Source organism: Mus musculus, chromosome 3, assembly GCF_000001635.26.
Source record: "Mus musculus strain C57BL/6J chromosome 3, GRCm38.p6 C57BL/6J".
Taxonomy (NCBI): Eukaryota; Metazoa; Chordata; class Mammalia; order Rodentia; family Muridae; genus Mus; species Mus musculus.
Window position 1 is genome coordinate 79,665,570 of NC_000069.6, and position 18,993 is coordinate 79,684,562.

The 18,993-nt window shown below is 44.0% G+C and overlaps 1 protein-coding gene across 4 annotated transcripts in view; it reads right to left on the reverse strand.

Moving 5' to 3' along the window:
* Rxfp1 (relaxin/insulin-like family peptide receptor 1) overlaps positions 1-18,993 on the reverse strand; it is a 96,352-nt gene that overhangs the window by 23,970 nt on the left and 53,389 nt on the right. For 2 of the 4 annotated variants that reach the window (XM_006501629.2, NM_212452.2), the window contains exons 4-9: positions 16,872-16,977; positions 13,107-13,178; positions 5,278-5,349; positions 2,213-2,284; positions 2,054-2,125; positions 860-934 (exon numbers count right to left, since the gene is read on the reverse strand). In XM_006501629.2, coding sequence (XP_006501692.1) covers positions 860-934; positions 2,054-2,125; positions 2,213-2,284; positions 5,278-5,349; positions 13,107-13,178; positions 16,872-16,977 — 469 coding nt within the window. Of the gene's footprint in view, positions 1-859; positions 935-2,053; positions 2,126-2,212; positions 2,285-5,277; positions 5,350-13,106; positions 13,179-15,973; positions 16,066-16,871; positions 16,978-18,993 lie in introns of all 4 variants that reach the window. The other 2 variants (XM_030252662.1, XM_030252661.1) reach the window with 2 other exon arrangements.

The window sequence follows — 18,993 nt, forward strand, 5'->3', positions numbered from 1 at the left end:
GCCCCCTGAGGTTATAGGTGTGCGCCACCACACCAGGCCAAACCCATAACAGGCTTATTTGCTGACTGACTGAATGCTAACTCGTGGAATGATAGTTACTACTATGCAAAGCCACTGTGTCAACATATTACACAGAACAAGTAAGGAACTTTCTCAAAACATCCCACAGCCCCAGTGTATCATGATTAGTGCTAATCAATACATTCTCATCACTCAGAATTTAGGGATAAAACTAAACAGTGTAGCTTTCTGCATCAACTTAATAGGTGAGTGACTGACAGGGGGAAGAGGAAGTGTGACACAGAGCACGTAATGTCCCCTCCTGCTTCCTTCTTCCAGTGTGACACAGACCACGTAACGTCCCCTCCTGCTTCCTTCTTCCATATTCCAAAATACTTTTCTCTTTCAGGTATTGCATTTTGGTGAAAGTTTAGAGACATTGGCCAATGAGGGTGTTAATATAAAAATACAATAATAAAACAATGTAAAGAAACTTGATACACTAGTTACCTGGCACAGAAGACCCTTGGTATCCAATATGAGTTAGGCAAATTCAGAAAATGTAGCAGATAGATAAATAGATTGATAGATGGATAGGTAGATGGATAGGTGGATAGATGGATGGGTAGGTGGATAGGTAGATAGATAGATAGGTAGGTAGATGGATAGGTAGGTAGATGGATAGATAGGTAGATAGGTAGATGGTAGATAGGAGATAGATGGATAGGTGGATAGATGGATAGGTGAATAGATAAATAGATAAATAGATAGATAGATAGACACATAGGTGGATATATGGGGGGATAGGTGGATAGACAGACAGACAAACAGACAGACAGGGCGAGGAAGATTGACTTACAGCCAGTGCAGGCGGGGCATGTGCTGACAGAGGGGTTTGTCAGGCAAACGGGTGAGGGCATTATTCATCAGCACTCTAAAAAGGAAAGAAACCATGAAAAAAAATCACATTTTCTGGTTCTTTTATGTCTCCAGGCAAACACAGTGTTATCGTTACTGTTCAGAAACTTTGAGAACCCCCTACTACAAGTCTTTCCCACCACTTTTTCTGGGCACACCCTGCAGTACTGAAGTGCTTTGGTAGTAAGAACATTTTTACATACATCGGTTTTCCCTCAGGGAACAGTAACATTGGTCTCTGAACAAAAGCCTGCACCCTCCACAGCAGGCTGGGCAAATGAGGTGACCTGTGTCGGAGGCTTTTCCTTTGCTGAAGCTGCTGCACATGAGGGCAGGTGCTTAAGCACACATCAGTACAGTGCAATGGTAGCCTGTGCTCAGGTCTGGTCACCAACCAGGCAGACCTTTACATGGCCTTAGAGAATATGCTCAAGGTGGTTTAGCGGAGAAAGCTTCTTTCAGGCTTTAGTAATTATAAATTAATGCTACGATGCTTAAACTTTTGCTGTTTTATTTTTGTCTCTTCAGTTGGAATACTTTAAAATTTTTATTACACTGATTTACTTATTTATTGTTGTGTCTGTGTGTTCGTGTGTGTGTGTGTGTGTGTGTGTGTGCATGTGCCTGTGTGTGTGCGTGTGTGTGTGTGTGTGTGTGTGTGTCTGTGGTGTCTTGAACATGAATGACCCCCATGGATGCAAATGCTTGAATCCTTGGCCCATAGGGAGTGGCACTATTAGGAGGTGTGGCCTTGATGGAGGACGTGTGTCACTATGGGGTTGGGTGTCTCAGAAGCTCAAGCCAGTTCTCCCTCTGATGCCTGCTGATCATGATGTAGAACTCACAGCTCCTTCTCCAGCGCCTGTCTGCCTGCATTCCATCGTGTTCCCTGCCATCGCCAGTCCCAGTGGTTTCCTTTCTAAGAGTAGCTGTGGTCACGGTGCCTCTTCACGGCAATAGACACCCTAAGTAATACCGTATGCTACAGTTTGTATGCAGAGTTGACAGCCTGCAGGAGTGGATCTTTCTACCATGTAGGTCCCTGGGAATTGAACTCAGGTTGTCAGGCTTGGTGGCAATCGCCTTCTCTCACTGAGCCATCTCACATCCCTGTTAGTTTTAACTGAGTACTTACAAGAGAATAAGAGAATTTAGTCCGTAAAATGTGAGTGGGGAAATTCGACTGAGGTGATTGTCTTCAATTATCCTGTCAGCAACAAGACAACAGAGTTATGTGGGTATTTTCAGAACCTTAAAAAACAGTATAAGGAAATGACGCACAAATGAAACATACAGCCATTCCAGTCTGTGGAGATCTTCAAAAACTCCTGGCTTTAGGAAGGTTATTCTGTTATGACTGAGGTACCTGGAAAGGAGACATAACAGCAGTGAGTTTATTATTTTTGATGTTTTACAAGAAGGGTAGTAACTACAGCCATTGCTTCTCCTATACCACGTTCACCACATATCACTTCCTGCCTTTGAACTTCTAAGGGCCTATATCATTTATTATGTCATTTCTAGCTTTAAATTTCCCACAGTTGGCTAATGAATTGGTCTACGTTTTAGTGACCTACTCTGCTGTCTTCTAGATAGGTATCAGCCTGTGATCAGTCACTCAAAGGCTTTGTCCCCGGGGGGCACTATTGGGAGTGGCTGAGGACCTTTAGGAAGTAACCCTGTGTATCTCTTCAGGTCATTTGGGATGGCCTTTTCTGTGGTGTTCTTAAACGATGTCTTTCTCTTCCTTACTTTACAGCCATGAGGTGGGTGAGTGTTCTGCCACGAGTTCCCACCCCCTTGGGCTGCCTTATCACAGGCTCAGAGTCATGGAGTCAGCCAATCACAGGCAGACATCAAAAGGGAGAGTCAAGATCTTTCCTCATTATAACTTAATTATCATAAGGATTTTGTTATATCCCCGACAGAGGATTAACAAATGGGGTAGTTTTAACAAGTGTATCAGCCTATTTGTCGAAGGACATTGAATCCGGAGAGGCAGACAGGGTGTGGAAAGGTAATTAGGTGACATGAAAAACCCAGAGGGACGTGTACAACACGTGGTTACTCATTTGCAGAAGGCACCTGATCTGTAAAGATTGGGAACTGAGGACTACAGGGGGACGGAAGGGGAAAAAAGGAGGCGCAGTTAAGAAGCGTCTCGGATGAAGAAGACTGAATCTCACACTTTGAAACCACAGACTGTAAAGACGGTAGAAACAGATTTGTTGGGTAACGATCAAGAATGGGGTAGTGAGGAGGTGGAGCAAGACAGGTAGGATAAGATGCTAAATAAATAGGACCGCTGAGATGGCTCAGCAGGACAATCTGCTTGCTCCAAAACATAGTGACCTGAGTTGAATCCCCAGGACCCACATATTAGAGCGAGAAAACTGAGGTGACAAATTTGACTTCCATGCTTGCCATGTCCCACCAGTGCACCACCCCACCCCTCCCAGGCAAGAATGAAATACAACTAGAACAAAGAAAACCTAAGGCAAATGGGAAGAATGAGACGCAGGCAGGGAATCATTGGTTCACGCAAGCTTTAGATACACTTATTTGTAAGAGGCTGCTTGTAAGGATGTGGATGGATGCACGGAACTTTGAAAGTCTCTTAAAAAAAAAAGTGTTCCCTGGGCTGGAGAGATGGCTCAGTGATTGAGAGCATTTGCTGCTTGCTCTTCCAGAGGTCCTGGTTTCGATTCTCTGCATGCACATGGTAGTTCATGTGGATTCGGACTTCCACCTTGCCTTGAGAGTCTAGGGGATTTGATCCTGTTTTCTGACACTCTTGGGCACTCAGTGTACACGGGGCACAGACACACATGCAAGCAAACCATCCATGTACACAGAATTTAAAAGGAAAAAAGATGGCTTTCCTTTTCCACCACGATACTCAACTTCATACCCATTTGGATAGTTAGTATCAAAACAAACTATCTGTGATGGTTTGTATATCCTTGGACCATGGAGTGGCACCATCTGAAGGTGTGGCCTTGTTGGAATAGGTGTCACCTGGTTGGAATGGGTGTGTCACTGTGGGTGTGGGTATAAGATCCTCACCCTAGTTGCCTGGAAGTCAATCTTCCACTAGCAGCCTTTGGATGAAGACATAGAACTCTCAGCTCTGCCTGCTCCATGACAGCCTGGATACTGCCATGCTCCCACCTTGATGATAATGGACTGAACCTCTGAACCTGTAAGCCAGCCCCAATTAAATGTTGTTTTTTATAAGACTTGCCTTGGTCATGGTGTCTGTTCACAGCAGTAAAACCCTAACTCAGACACCATCCAAGCAAGGAAAGGATGAGAGTGAGAGAGAGGGTGATGGTAAGGCTGAGGGTGAGGGCGGCAGCTGGGGGTGGGGGTGGATCAAGGGTGATGGCAAGGCTGAGGGGGAGAGTAGGGGTGGGGGTTGGGGCCAGGGGGTGAGGGGGAGGGAGAGGGTGATGGTAACACTGAGGGGGTGGGGTCTGGGGGGGCGAGGGCAGGGGTGGGGCGGCGAAGGTGCCGGCAAGGGCAAGAACAACTAGAACTCTTCAGTGTTGTTGTGTGAGATTAAAATGGTGTGGAGGAAGGAGTGTAGAAGATAGTGCTATAAAGGAGTAATGGAGAAACTAGAACTCAGTGAGTGAAGGGGTGGAGATGGGAGGGTAGGAGGAGTAGGGGGGTGGGGATGGAGGTCAAGGTACAGGAGGGAGTGTGTGTGTGGGGGAGTAACTAACTCCAAAGGTCCTTTGGAAATCCATGTTACTGTAGAAACTTTCTAAAGTGTAGACATAAAAAGAGTTTGAATGGAGTCACCACACGGTGGAGGATAACGATGCCTTCAGGAGACATCATACACTACCATGTCCCCCGACCCTCGCTCCCCGTACCAGGAATGAGATATATTTTGGGGGGACTTTGGCCAGAGAGGTTCCATAGACAACAGCAAACACTAGAAGCTATTGGCAATGCTATTAGGTAGGTTCCACAATTGGACACTAACACCCTGTTGCTGCAGATACCACACCAGTGGCACAGAACATGGGGAAATCTAGTTGTCACTCAACTGGAAACTCTGCCTGCCCTGGGTGTTTTTAAAATCTATTCCCATAACAGCCGGGAGTCGCCACTATCACAGGAAAGTAGAGGGAGCCGGTGCCCAAGGCTACTCCCTGCCTAGTGACATCAAGGCTTAGCTGGAACACAGTGTGCCCCCAATCCCATGCTCCCAGCCCTCCTGCCACACTGTCTCTTCAGCACTACTTGCAGGTCCCCTGCCTCTCTCCTGACCAGGAGAACTGGTTTGGACTGGACTGGACTAGCCTGGAATGCTGATGGTGCAGGGAGCCGTTTAGCCACCAAACTTACAGTTTAGTGAGGCTGCGCAGTCCTCTGAAGGCAGAGACGCTCACGGAGTGAATCCTATTGTTTTGCAGGCACCTGTGACCAAGAGTAGTCAGAAAGAAAACAATACACTAGTGTCAGCTTCACAAGATAAAAGACCCTGGCACATGTAATCGGAGGTGATGGTGGCACACGCGTGTGCCAACAGCCTTGTCCCTGGCACCGCTGGTAAACCTCCTTAAATGCATTTTACTGGAATTAGAAATTGACCTGAGTGGAAAGGGAGAGACAGTGGGATAACTGGCCCAAACTGGCATTTTGCTGTTAAATTCTTGTGTGCTTGGGTCGGTGTTTATTTGCAAGTTGAAGCTATACATGGAAATAATATCAAGCTGCCCTCCGTGCCTGTTTCTCTGCTCAGGTTAGTGCAGCTGTCAGACCTCACCAGGGAGGAGGTTTCCTTGTGCAGTGGATTCTCAAAACTGATCCAAGTGCAGAGAACATGTGTCATGGAGCGTTCGGCTAACTGGGACGTCTCTGCCACAGCCCAGTCTAAGGCCCAGGGACCGTTGTGGAGGAGGAGGTACAAAGACTGTAAGAGCCGGGGCTGGCGAGATGGCTCAGTGGTTAAGAGCGTCGACTGCTCTTCCGAAGGTCCCGAGTTCAAATCTCAGCAACCACATGGTCGAGTTCAAATCTCAGCAACCACATGGTGGCTCACAACCATCTGTAATGAAATCTGATGCCCTCTTCTGGAGTGTCTTGAAGACAGAGTGTGCTCTGTACTTGACAGAACCACTGCTCATGAGCTCAGGGAAGCCAATGCTCTGAACAAAAGCAAGCCAGTCAATGTTTTAGCATTGGGGAGGAGAAGTGAGGGGGTCATGAACCCCTGCCCTTAGCTGGTAAGGTACTGGCAAGAGATGGTTCCCAATGGGAGGGAAGATCCAGTTTTCTTTACAAGTGTGGGCTCTGGTAGGTTAACTCTGCTCCAGTGGATGACCCCTCCCCCACCCCAAGTTTACGGGCAACACAAATTAGACTCAGTGGGTCATTAAAAAAAAACACAGAAAGAAGTCACATAGCTGGGAGAGATATGGAGGCAGGGGTGGATCTGTGGGATGAATATGATAAAAATATATTGCATGAAATTCTCAATTAGTAAAACAACTGCAAAACTTTGAAGTTGTAAAGCTACACCAATAGGAGCTAAAGTGGTTATTTAGAATTAATTTTCTAGACAAGAACTAATGCAGAGAAAAGCACGCACTGATCACATGGGCCTAAAATCCAGGCTTTTACATTTTCCTGTTACATATTCAGATTTATAAGTGCTCACATAGAAACAGACAAAAAAGTATTTGTGACATATGATACCACAAATCTTATCGCAAAGCAACCCCAAATCCTAGTAAATCGAATTGAGTCTGAGTAATCTGACACCGTAAACCTTGGTCTCAAAAGCCATTGAGACAACCCGTAAGGGGTTTAAACGGCCAGTGAACTAGACTGGAACGTCACACAGGCTTACAGAGTGACCTCGAGTCGCCCTGGACGTTTGGACTCCATACATGACTGCATATTAGAAGGAACAGGACCCAGGGCTAAGCTCTCCCGTTCCGTGCACCCGTGCGCAATGTTGCAGCCCTGTGGTTGCGAGGGACGATGAAGCAAAGATGGTGGGTCTGGAATCCACATTACTATCGTTCTGGAGACTGTCTCACATTTATATATGACTTGTTAGCAGTAAAAGAGAGAAAGCAATGTGAACGGACTTCAGTTAGTTTGATTCACAGGCATCCCCCTGATTCCACCAGAAAAACGCAGCTACGGAATTGATTCTTTCCCGTGACATGTGGTGGCCCGGTCACGTGAAAGGTAACACATCCTATTTCCTGATACACAGGGAGACTTGAAGATGGAGTGTTGTGTTTTCACCTGTAGTGAGCGTCTAGTAAGCAGCAGATTGCACTGTCTGTATATGGAGCCAAGGTGTGCCTCTAGAAACCGGGCAGAAGGTTTTGTCGTTAGGCTCTTTGGATTGTTGTTTGAAGTGATTTGCAAAAATTCAAAGGCTCATGCCTATAATTCGAGTACTTGGGATACGGAGGCAGGAGGACTTCTCTTAGTTCTAGGCCAGCTGGATCTTCACAGTGAGACTTGTTTCAAAACACAAGCAGGGGATGGAGAGATGGCTCAACAGTTGAGAGCATTAGCTGCTCTCCCAGAAAACCCAGGGTCCATTCCCAGCATCTACAATGTGGCTCACAACCATCTGTAATTCCAGTTCCAATGAATCCAAAGCCTTCTTCTGGCCTGCACAGGCACAAGGCTTGCACATGGTGCACAGATAGACATGCAGGTAAAGCACTCACAAACAAACAAACAAACAAACAAACACCAAAATGTTTTTGTGTATCTAAATGCTATAGAACTGATACCGATGCCATCTAAATATGTGGCCACCAGGGGGAGCTAGATATCAGGAAGAGTCTTTGGGCATCGGAGGATTCAGGGAGTTGCCCTGAAAAGCATTTTTTTTTAAGCTGAGAAATTCTGAAAAATAGATTGTCATTGGAGTTTTATTTTCGAACACGAAATAAATCTTTTAAAATATCTGGCACTTTAGAATAGTTTATTTTTATGAACTAATTTTTCATTTGGATTCCCTCTGGTTCCATCTATTTATTATTAAAAAAAAAAAACACCAAGTTTATTACACAGTTTAAACTATCAGAAAGACAGACAAATCTCTGACAACATAAGGCAGGACCTTGGCCTCTTGAGGATTATGCCTTTCTTTTTATTTTGCTATCAGAAGATAAAACTGAAGAATTATGTCTGTCATGAGCACATGATGTCAGAAACATGGACAGACATATTTGTGTCTTTTCACCCCGTCATAAATTACTGAATAACAACACATTTGTAAGATTTATTGTTTTTGTTGGCTGTAGTTTATAAAATAGTTCTGATAGCTCTTTACAGTAGTAGTTCTCAACCTGTGGGTCACACATCAGAAATTTATGTTATGATTCGTAACAGTAGCAAAATTACAGTTATGAAGTAGCAACTAAATAACTTTAATCTTGGAAGTCACCACAACACGAGGAACTGTAGTAATGGGTTACGGCATCAAGAAGGGTGAGAACCACTGCTCTACAACATAACCACGGCAATCACAGGTTCTTCTATTACCAATATTAACGCTTAGGTAAACCCCCAACTCACAACACACACACACACACACACACACACACACACACACACACACACACACACACACGCAGGGAATTACAGGATTATAAAGAGGTTAAGGAGGCTGTAATTCATGAGGGCTTTACTGAAGGCAGAGACAGACCTGATAGAGATGGTTAGATGAAACATAAGGAAATATAGTTGGAGATTTGCTGAAGGCAGGCACAGAGTCAGTGCTGACCGGCACAGGAATAGGAGGAGGCGAAATGCTAGATTTGGAAGGATGGATGGGAGGCAACCTGAATGAATCTTGTCAATTGTTGGTGACTGTGCTGAGCTGACATCCTTGGGACAGCTGGGAGTTCCCTGTGTGTGGGTCCCTTGGCCTAGCACAGGATGGTCAGACGACAGGTTTAGCTGAGGATGTCTCACTCTCTGTTGGTCTGGTGCTTCAGTAAGTCTGGACTTCATGCTGTGGTCTGAATACACCACGCACCCACAAATCCCCAAACAACTTAGGTGGCTTTCTTTCACTTGCACAAGTAAGTTGCTTATCAGTCAGTGTCTCACGGCTTGCGATGGGCAGGCAGTGGCATGTATGCACACAGACCTGATAGGGTTAGTTAGCTTTGTTCTCAGTACTGTGACAAAACACCCGACAAGGAACAACTTAGCAGAGGGCGGGCTTATCCTGGCTTGCAGTTTGAGGGAACACAGCCCCTCGAGTCAGGGAAGGCAGGGTAGGAGGAGCAGGAGGCAGCTTGTTAGCTGTTATCTCCAGCCAAGGAGAGCTGAGGCAGAACAGGAAACAGGCTACAAAATCCCAGTCATCCATTTCCTCCAGTGAAACTCCAACTCCTCAAGCTCCATAACCTTCCACCACAGCGCTGCCCAGTTGTTTAAGCACTTGAGCCTAAGGCGTTCAATTCATATTCAAACCACAACCCTGAGGCAGGATAACCTGCCTCTGCTTCCATACTCAAACCAGAACCAACTGCTGCTGCCTTGTTTAAATGCCCCACTCAGGGCAAGGAACAGTGCAAGGACTTAGATTCTTTCCCTTGGCAAGAGTAGGGACGGGGTTGGGAGCGTGGCTACACTGTCTTCAATCCTATAGGCGGAGGTATCACCTGGGTGTTTGGAGGAGGAGAGGGGTTTGGAGCCCTCTATCCTTCAGTCCTGATCAAGTGAGGTGATATAAACCCATTCAAAATCACTTTCTGCCGGGCGTGGTCAAAATCACTTTCTTCTAACCAGATGCTTTTCCTGATGGTGCTATCGCAACCTGCAACCTGTCCCATGGTGTCTCTCAAGCTCTGGTTCCTTCCTGGAAATAGTGGATCTTTCATTTTGAGCAACATGAGCAGATCGGAGTGCTGGCTGCTGCTGTCCTGGACTGACTGGCTGACCACTCCTGGACTAAGGTCTTTTCCTGGAAGAGCTCCCACTGGTTCTGAGGAGTGGTTGGGCTCCGGTCCACTTTTTCTTCGTTAAAAACTTTTCCTGGAAAGAGTTCCAACAATTCATGGATAAAGTTTTCAGAGGCGACTCCCACGTCAGCATCCCCTTAGATAGCCATTTGCTTGATACTCTGCTCATTTCAACTCTCATATCAGAGACTCTCAGAGAGAGAAGAACCTAGATTAGCTGCTGGTGTGTCATCCACATTGTGACGAGGCCATCTAGAGTACACCCTGAAATCTCTTCCCACAGACAGCCCTCCAGGAGAAGCTGCTTACATAGACTATCATAAGCAGAATCATGGGTGTTTTGCTTGGGAGATGGTCTTTGCAAGCAGGAGGAGGTAGCTCATGGCTGATGCTTGGTCATTTGAGGGCTATGAGGTACCAGCATATCCTCTTAGAGGCCAATCTGATGTGTGCTGTTGAATATATGTCCTGGCTGAACTCTTCGCTATCATACGTATGTGTCAATCAAGTTCACATTTTTCTGATGTGACTTTGGAAATAAAGTCTCAAACCCAGAGGACTGACAGAGTAAGAAAATGCCACCCCTTCCTGCTTTAGTATCGGCCTCAGCCCTCTTCAGGACCAGCCTGCTCCAGGCTGCGCAGTGTTGGTTATATACTGGGGATATACTGTTGATTGTAGTGTGTTTATACTAGCTCCATCTATTTCTTAAGAAAGTGCACATCTGTATTAGTACACCAAGATGAAATCAAGGTGTCCATAAGCAGGGTCCATAAGTTCCAGGATGTTTTCTTGATAGTATGTTTCAGGGACAGAGCCTCTAAGTCCAAGAAGTAAATAACTATTTATGGCTCAATCATAGAGTTGACCTAAATCATACAGAGATCACCTTGGATATTGCGGATGTTGAGAATACATTCGTGAAGCTCACCTGAAGAGAGGCAAGCAGCCCAATGCTGATCAGGGCCAAGATAGAGAGTGAACTTCCTCAGCTGAACTTGCTAACATATGGGAAAATTCTGTGGTGGTTTGGATAGGAGTGTCCCCCCCATAGGCTCACAATATTTGAATGTTTGGTCATTAGGGAGTGGAGACAGGGATTAAGAGGTGTGGCCTTGTTGGAGGAAGTGTGTCACTGCGGGTAGGCTTTGTGGCTTTAGACGCTCAAGTCAGGCCCAGTGTCCTGTTCTTCCTGGTGCCTGTGGATGTGAAACTCTCAGTTACTTCTCCAGCACCATGTCTGCCATGCTTCCTGCCATAATGACAACAGACTGAACCTCTGAAATGTAAACCAGCCCCGATTAAATGATTTCCTTTATAAGAGTTGTTGTGGTCATGGTGTCTCTTCACAGCAATAGAATATCGACTAAGACAAATACTTCATGATTTAAACATTTAAAAACAAAAAAACCAAAAAAAAAAAAAACCAAAAAAACTAGTGGTGCTGTTTAAAGCCAGAGTCTCGCACATACTGAGCAAGTGCTCTTCCCCAGAGCTACATCCCTTGCCCACTATTTAATAATGATACCGGATCTTGCTGAAGATCACCACATCTTTAAAAATTCTTCTAAAAGATTGATTTTATTTTTAGTTACACTATGGGGGGGGGGGAGTTGTGTTCATATGTGCATATGAGTGGGTCTCCCTAGAGGCCAGAGCTCTTGGATCACTTGAAGGTGGAGTAACAGACAGCTGTGAGTGGCCAACTTGGGTTGGGATCTGAACTCTGGTCTTCTGAAAGAGCAATACTCATTCTTAATTTACACACCTCTACAGTCCCTATTTCTTCTTCCTTTTTCTTTTGCACTTATTTATTATTATATGTGCACACACACACACACACACACACACACACACACACACACACACACACACATACACACCATTCAGTATACACAGAAGTCAGAAGACAACCTTTGGGAGTCATCTCTCTCCTTCCGGGGGTTGTTCTCAGATCATCAGGTTTGGTGCCTGTGCTGGGTAGTTTTATTCTACTAAATCATACACACACACACACACACACACACACACACACACACACACACACACACACACATATTCTGTTACTCTAGAGAACCCTGACCTGTTGGGGTTCACGAATCACCTCACAAACCACAGGAATACTAATCTCAGTCAGACAGGGATACTTTATTGAGCATCCACCCTAGGACTGGTTGACCAGGGTCATGGTCTAGATTTGAGAACTGAACTGTGACCCCGAGTTAAGATCCTACAGGGCTTTTAAAGCCTGAGATCTACAAATATCTGTGCCGAGTTATTCTGCCAATCTGGGTTTATAGGTAGGGGGATTTCCTTAGGAACATGTCTGTTGTTGTACCCTTATCCTGTTCCCACTGTTGGGGTATTCAGCTGTGGCAGGGGACTTGCCATATCTAACATCCACGTCTTAACTTGCCAACCAGGATGTCAGTTACCCACGTACATGTCTCTTTCTGCCAAGTAGGATGTCAGTTCTTGGGGAGGTCTTGGGAACTTAAACTCTACTTGACCACTACACAAAATGGAAATAATTTCTTATATTGGTGAAGGTGTCTGTCTTATGTTTGGGTCCATCCCAAAGGAAGGCTATACCATAAAAGTTTATACATATATTCAGCAAGTGCTATTGGGTGGTTGGTTTGGGTGGATATATATATATATATATATATATATATATATATATATACAGTTTTATTGACTTCTATCATGATTGGTTTCTAAGGGCACAAAACATAAGAGAATATGTAATCAATTTATCATTAGAAAGTTTCCTAGCAACAGCAGAAATGTATGAGAAAGTTTCCTTATAATGGCAGGGTAGCAAGGTAACAGTTACCTAGGCCTTAACATTTTACCTAGGCCTTAACAGACTGATATGATTAATATACACTGAGCCATCATGGTTGCCCTAAGTTTGACACACTTTTCTCTGAGATGAGCATTGAGCTGACCCATGAGAGGGGAAAGCAGAAATACATATTTCCGTTCTGTGAAGCATGGCGGAGGACCCACAGCACGCATGCTCCCATTTACTTAGGGAGGTTTTTCTAGAATGTCTCCTAAGAGACACTCAGAAGTTTTACTTGCAAGTCTTCAGCTAAGGGATAAATACTTTCTCGAGGTGGGAATTGTCAGACTTAATATGTAATATGATGCTGTTACAGAAGTAAACAGGTACACAAGACTGAAGGTTGACAGTAAGCCCAGAGTTAAAGTTTTCCTTACAGCTTCTGCAGCTCATGGTACTTCCTGAAGCCGTTGGGAGGGAGTGTTCTTATGAAGTTCCTCTGCAGGGACCTGAAACACACACACAGTTCAGTCTTGCTGAGTGGCTCTTCACTTTCATATCTTACTTCTCATTATGACAGTGACGATCCTGGGCTGGATTCTGAACCGGATGCACTATAGCCTGGTTTAATGATGTGTTTTGAATGAATGACTCAGAAAGCCTGACTAGTCACACTTTCTCCAAGTCAGTCTGGGAGTCTGAGCCACCACTAAACCATCTCTCTTCTTACTCCTAGCTTACTGAGACTTCCTACCAGCGTTCTGACTTAGCTTCCGAACCAAAGGCAGCCTTAGAGACTTTCTGTGTTTATATTGTGGAAAGAGAAATTGTTAACTATTTGAATTTGGTTTAATGACCCAGGTGAAAGTTTGGTGTGCTCTTAAAAGAGTGTTTATTTATCCACCCTTCTGTTCCTTCCTTCCTTCATTTATCCATTCTCTCAATAAACGCCTGTTAAACTCCCACCATGTTCTTTTGTAAAGAGCATCTCTGCCCTCTCTGTGGATGACTGATATCTAATTTATCTATAAATTAGAGGATTCTCTCAGAGAATCTTATCCCTATTCCCTAGGGCTAAGGAGGCAATTTGTTGTCTATTGCGTTTGTTCGTTTACATGTTTGTTTCAAAGTGATTATTTCAGTGTGTTGGGAATTTTGGGGGGTATCTAGGAGAGTATGGAGCTGATACATTTTCCCCTTTTCATGCGAGATTAGGACTTCAAAGACTGTGAGGAAGCGCACTTAATATCCCTAAAAAGGGGTACAAGTGAGATTCTATGAGAACCCCCAAGCACTCTTGAGTGGAATGGTTTGAATGCAGGAAGGGAGGTTCATTTAGGAACTTTCGAGAAACCTCTCTTGTAAAGCTGGATCCTTATTAGCACATGCCTAGGGATTCTAAACAAATTCTTTCTAAATGATACAAGCGAAGAGGGATGGATATTACTTTCATTGACCAGGAAAACCCCGCATACTTTCATCATGTCAAATATCTTTATATCTTGAATTTAGACGCCCTGTTTGGTTCTTCACCAAGCATTGTATACAGTGTGCGCATGTTGTACGGAGGAAGCACAAGCCAGGGCTCTCCTTTTTACTGGCTATGTTCAGGGATCTAAAAGTCAACTCTCAAACAAAGTTAACATTTATTGAGCTGGGACAAGGTTTAAATATTTATAGCTATCTGTGTTTGCTCACCTCACTCTTTAGAATTTATGTGAAACATTTTCAAAAAGCCTTGACTTCAATAAACACTCATTGGGTGATTAGCTTCTTTGATATTTTACTTACATGTGACTTAGGCCATTTCTGACATTTCCCTAGAAGAGTTGCAGCTTCAAATCTGGAAGAACGAACTTACTAGGGAAACGTGTGATATTTAGTCTTGTAATGCATTTACACTAAAGCCTAGAGCTTTTCACCCCCTCTGGGACAGAACAAACAGACTGGAACAAGGTGTGAAGTAGAGCCAGGGATCTGCAAGAAGAGTCTATATGGACAGCTGGAATCAAGTGGTTTAGTCAAAAGTAAAAGACAATGCTGTATAACTGTATTTATCGCTATGTATAGAGTCAGACTTGCAGTGTACGTGTGTGTGTGTGTGTGTGTGTGTGTGTGTGTGTGTGTGTGTACAGTCCTGATATGAATCCAAGGCCCTGTGTATATTAAGCAAGTACAATATTACTGAGTCAATACTTCAAGTCTGATAGTACTGTTTTCTTTTCTCTTCCTTCCTTCCTTCCTTCCTTCCTTCCTTCCTTCCTTCCTTCCTTCCTTCCTTCCTTCCTTCCCTTTCTTCCTTCCTTCCTTCCTCTCTCTCTCTCTCTCTCTCTCTCTCTCTCTCTCTCTCTCTCTCTCTCTTTCTTTCTTTCATTCTTCTTTCCTTCTTCAGAAATAGCCAAATATTGTAGATTTAAATCTCTGAGCATTATACCTACAACTACGAATGCCTGTTGAATATCTACCAAGCAACCTGTTAAAGTTAAATTGAAATAACAAATCTAACAGTGGTGTTATGATCGTTCCCATTTACTGGGACCTAGCCTCCCACTCTTCCATCAATCTGAAGTCCAGGGCAGGTGCCCTGAATCCACTTTATAGTTTCTTCACTTGTCTTCTTGTAGAATATGATCTTAGGTTTAGTTTTTAACTCTCCTTCCATCTCTCCTCCCTCCCCCTCCCTCTTTGCCTTCCTCCCTTTCTCCCTCCCTCCCTTCTTCCTTTCCTTTCTGGGTTAAAGCTGGCTGATACATATCTAATTTTGTATGCATACCATAATAATTTATCTACATTATTTACTGTTTCCCCCACCTCCATCCCTCTAGCATTCTTTCTCTGTTCCTTTCTTTCACAAAGATTAGTTGGTTCACTGGCAAATAAATTCCAATATTACTTGTGGGAAAATGAAAAAAAAAAAAAACAACTGAGGTTGGCTGCATCAGACTTTCATTTGGATTTTGCAGTAATTTGATGAAAGTAGTGGGGTTGATAATTCTCTCTCTCTCTCTTGTTAGAAACGAATTCGTAGAAACTCTTTCTAGGACCTCCATCAGCTTCTTTAGAGTTACCATTACTTTTTTCTCTAGCAGGACTAATTACTAGGATAGGCTGGGGAGGTGAGAAGGGAAGGACACAGAGGATGCTTCCTCTTCATCTAGGAAATGTCACTTCCTTCAACTTCCCTCAGAGAGCAAGCTTTTGTGCATGACATTCCCCTGGGTCTCAGTGTATGTTCCCGGACTGAGGTCCACTGGGTAACACCCAGATTCTGTGAACTTGACGGGCTCTGCTGCAGCTCCTTTACCTGGGTGCCAAGCATCTGAGTTGCCGTGTAGGTTGTTTGAGAAAGGCAAGACTTGCCAACACCTGTATAGTCAAGGGTTACTCTTACTGTGTCTGCGTGAACCAAAAAGCCAGAGTCACAAGATATTAAAACACATGGATGAAGTCCCCACACCAACAAAACCCAAAGCCCAACCAACTCAATAAAAAGATACCGAAGTTTCTATTTTCCATTGAGGTCTTTAAAAAAAATCTGGACCAACATGTGTGCTTGTGTGCTGCTGAAGTCTGGCTAAGTCAAATAACCTTGACTAGAAACTTAGCACCACAAATGCTAAGCTCAGCAGGACACTCTTTATACGACTCTTTCTTTTCTATATGTAAGTCTGAATTGTGTATGAAAAGATGACAACATCAATATGACAGCATCAAAATGTGATTTAGAAGTTAATTTAAATATGAAGTTCTGGGAATATTTTTTCCAATTTATTTTATTTGTTTCTCTTTATTTGTACACAAGCATACACGAAAACTTCCTTGTGTGTAATAAACTCCAAAACAGCTCTTGCAATAAGCATCGAATAAAAATTCTGTGTAATGAGAAAGCTGTAAGAAGTATTTATTTAGCCTTACCCTCCCCACCCCCCAGTAGCAATTGAAACGGATGGCGTCTTTTGCTTAGATGAAATACCGTGAATAGTCAACACTTCACAGAGTTGTTTATGAAGTAACTTAAGGTGAGGTCTATTATTTAAAAGCGTTTCAAGCCATGCGTGAAAAATTCATTATAACTGATTTAGGGAGGAAACCGTCTTTGAACCAAAAAAAACGCATTCTTAGTGATGACCCAGGGTCGGCCCCAGGGGTCCACTGCAGCACTATTCAGCCTTATTAAGGACGAGCCAATCTTTGCTACTTACATTACAGTCACATTGGAAGAAACTGATGGGACAGCTCGTAAATTGGCTTCATCACAGTCAAGTTCTAGATCTCGGCACAAACAATGCATGGGCACAGAGCCAACCACTGAACAGAGAGGAAGCGGGAAGGAGTAACAAAGTGGGGGGCCGGGTGGGAGGGGGGACGAAGAGAAAGAAAGGCAGAGCCATGAGTATTGCCTGCTATGCAAGTCTATCATGCTTTACCTAAGCACTTGGGTGAATGCTTTAAATTAAGGTTCCATTGTTTGCTCTGAATTTAAGGTCAAGACCAGGCCAGCCTAGGAGTAACATAAGATAATATACACGGCGAGGAGCCAATCCCTCTTTCCTTCTTTTCCTTTTAAAATGATTTTTAAAATGTGTGTGTGTGTGCGCTACCATGAGTGTAATAGATGTGTGTGTGTCTGTGAGTCCACGGGTGCCCCAGAGAACACCGGACCCCTTGCAGCTGGTGGTGACTGGTTATAGGGGCCTCTGCGGATGGGAGCTGGGGAGCCAGACTCTAGTCCTTTGCAGGAGAAGTAAGTGCTCTTAACCACTGAGAAACCTTTCCACTCCCATGTCAGATGTTTGTTCAGATAATGGAATGCTGACTAACGTATGGGTGGGGAAAGCAAGGAGTTTCCTGGATTTCTCACCATCTTTTAAGTTTTCCCTAGACATAGGAGATAATGAAATGGCTTGCATAGTGAGATGGACTAGTGACTGGAGCAGCAGGGGCAGAGGAGCCATCTTCCCTAGTTTGTCTATTGGTTTTGTTTTAATAGAGAACTGACATTCCATTTGTTGCAAAATGAGTGAAATCTTCTGCTTCTCTCATCAAAGGGAGAAGTGATTGTGTGTGTCTGTGCATGCGTATGTGTTTTGTGTGTGTGTGTGTGTGTGTGTCTGTGGAGGGGGAGGCTTTTATGTCCATTTGAAAGCTTCTGTTTGATAATAAGTACTGAAAGTAATAAATAAAGTCTTTGGTGGGAGACTAAATGATTTTAACCAGAAGCTAGCAAGGAGACATAAGCACAGAGTGATAGGCTTTCCTCCTTTTGAAAGGGTTTTCCCTGTACAGCTCAGGGCTGAGAGCACAGAAGCCTGGCAGCAGCTCCCGCGTGTCCTGCAGAGTTTTAAATGAGCTATTATTGTTTAAAAATAAGCAAGTATATGTAAAGCATTGCAGTTTTAGTGTCTCGGAAGAAGTCAGGAGACATGGATACACATGTTCCTGATTGACAACAGCTAGAAGTGGTTTCTCTGGTGCACCGCGGCACTGAATATTTATAGCTGTAGCTGCTGCTACGTGGTTCCCAGCACCAGGACTCAATAGATGATGGGGGGCGGGGGAAATACACTCACTGTCTTGAAAGTGTCCGTTCTACATTAAGCAGAAACCACACTGTAGGAGTTACATGGATTACAACTGCTGCTAGACTACTTAGCTTTGTGAATGGGGGGCTCTAGTAGATTCTAGACCTGTTGAATCCCATCTGTAAGATGTCCCAGCCCCACAGGATGGCCAAAAGTATCCATCCCATCCTTCATCTTCTCAACACTCAGTATCAGTGGAAATAGGTTGGGCAGAGAAGCATTCGTCCCCCAAGTGAAGTTTTAGGAGTTATTCAGACTATCTGTGACAAAAAAAATCCTCTCAATATTTTAAAACTATCTTTTGAAAAACTCCTGGATGCTGTCATGCTCCAAAATTGTACGCGTTCTGCAGAATGTGGTGACACACACCCGTGATCCAGAATTTGGGGGGCAGAGGCAAGAGGATTGTGGGTTCAAAGGCACCCTGATAATTTAAAAAGTATATTTAAAAAATGTTCATGTAAGAATTATAACTGGGTTAAAAAAGGATTACTGCACGAGCAGGTCAATGCTTATAGCCAATGAATACATAATTTCTCCCTCAAATCCCTCAAAGTTAAACTTTGATTATGTAAGATAGCATTGGCTATCTTACCTATGGTGCTTTCTATGACATTTCTCTGAAGAGGTGACTTTAAAATGCGGATTGCTCACATTCTTTCAAGTATGTGAAATATTTTTGAGCCGATCTTAGGTTCGTTTTTAACATGAGGAAAGTGTTACAACAGGAACCTTAATTTAA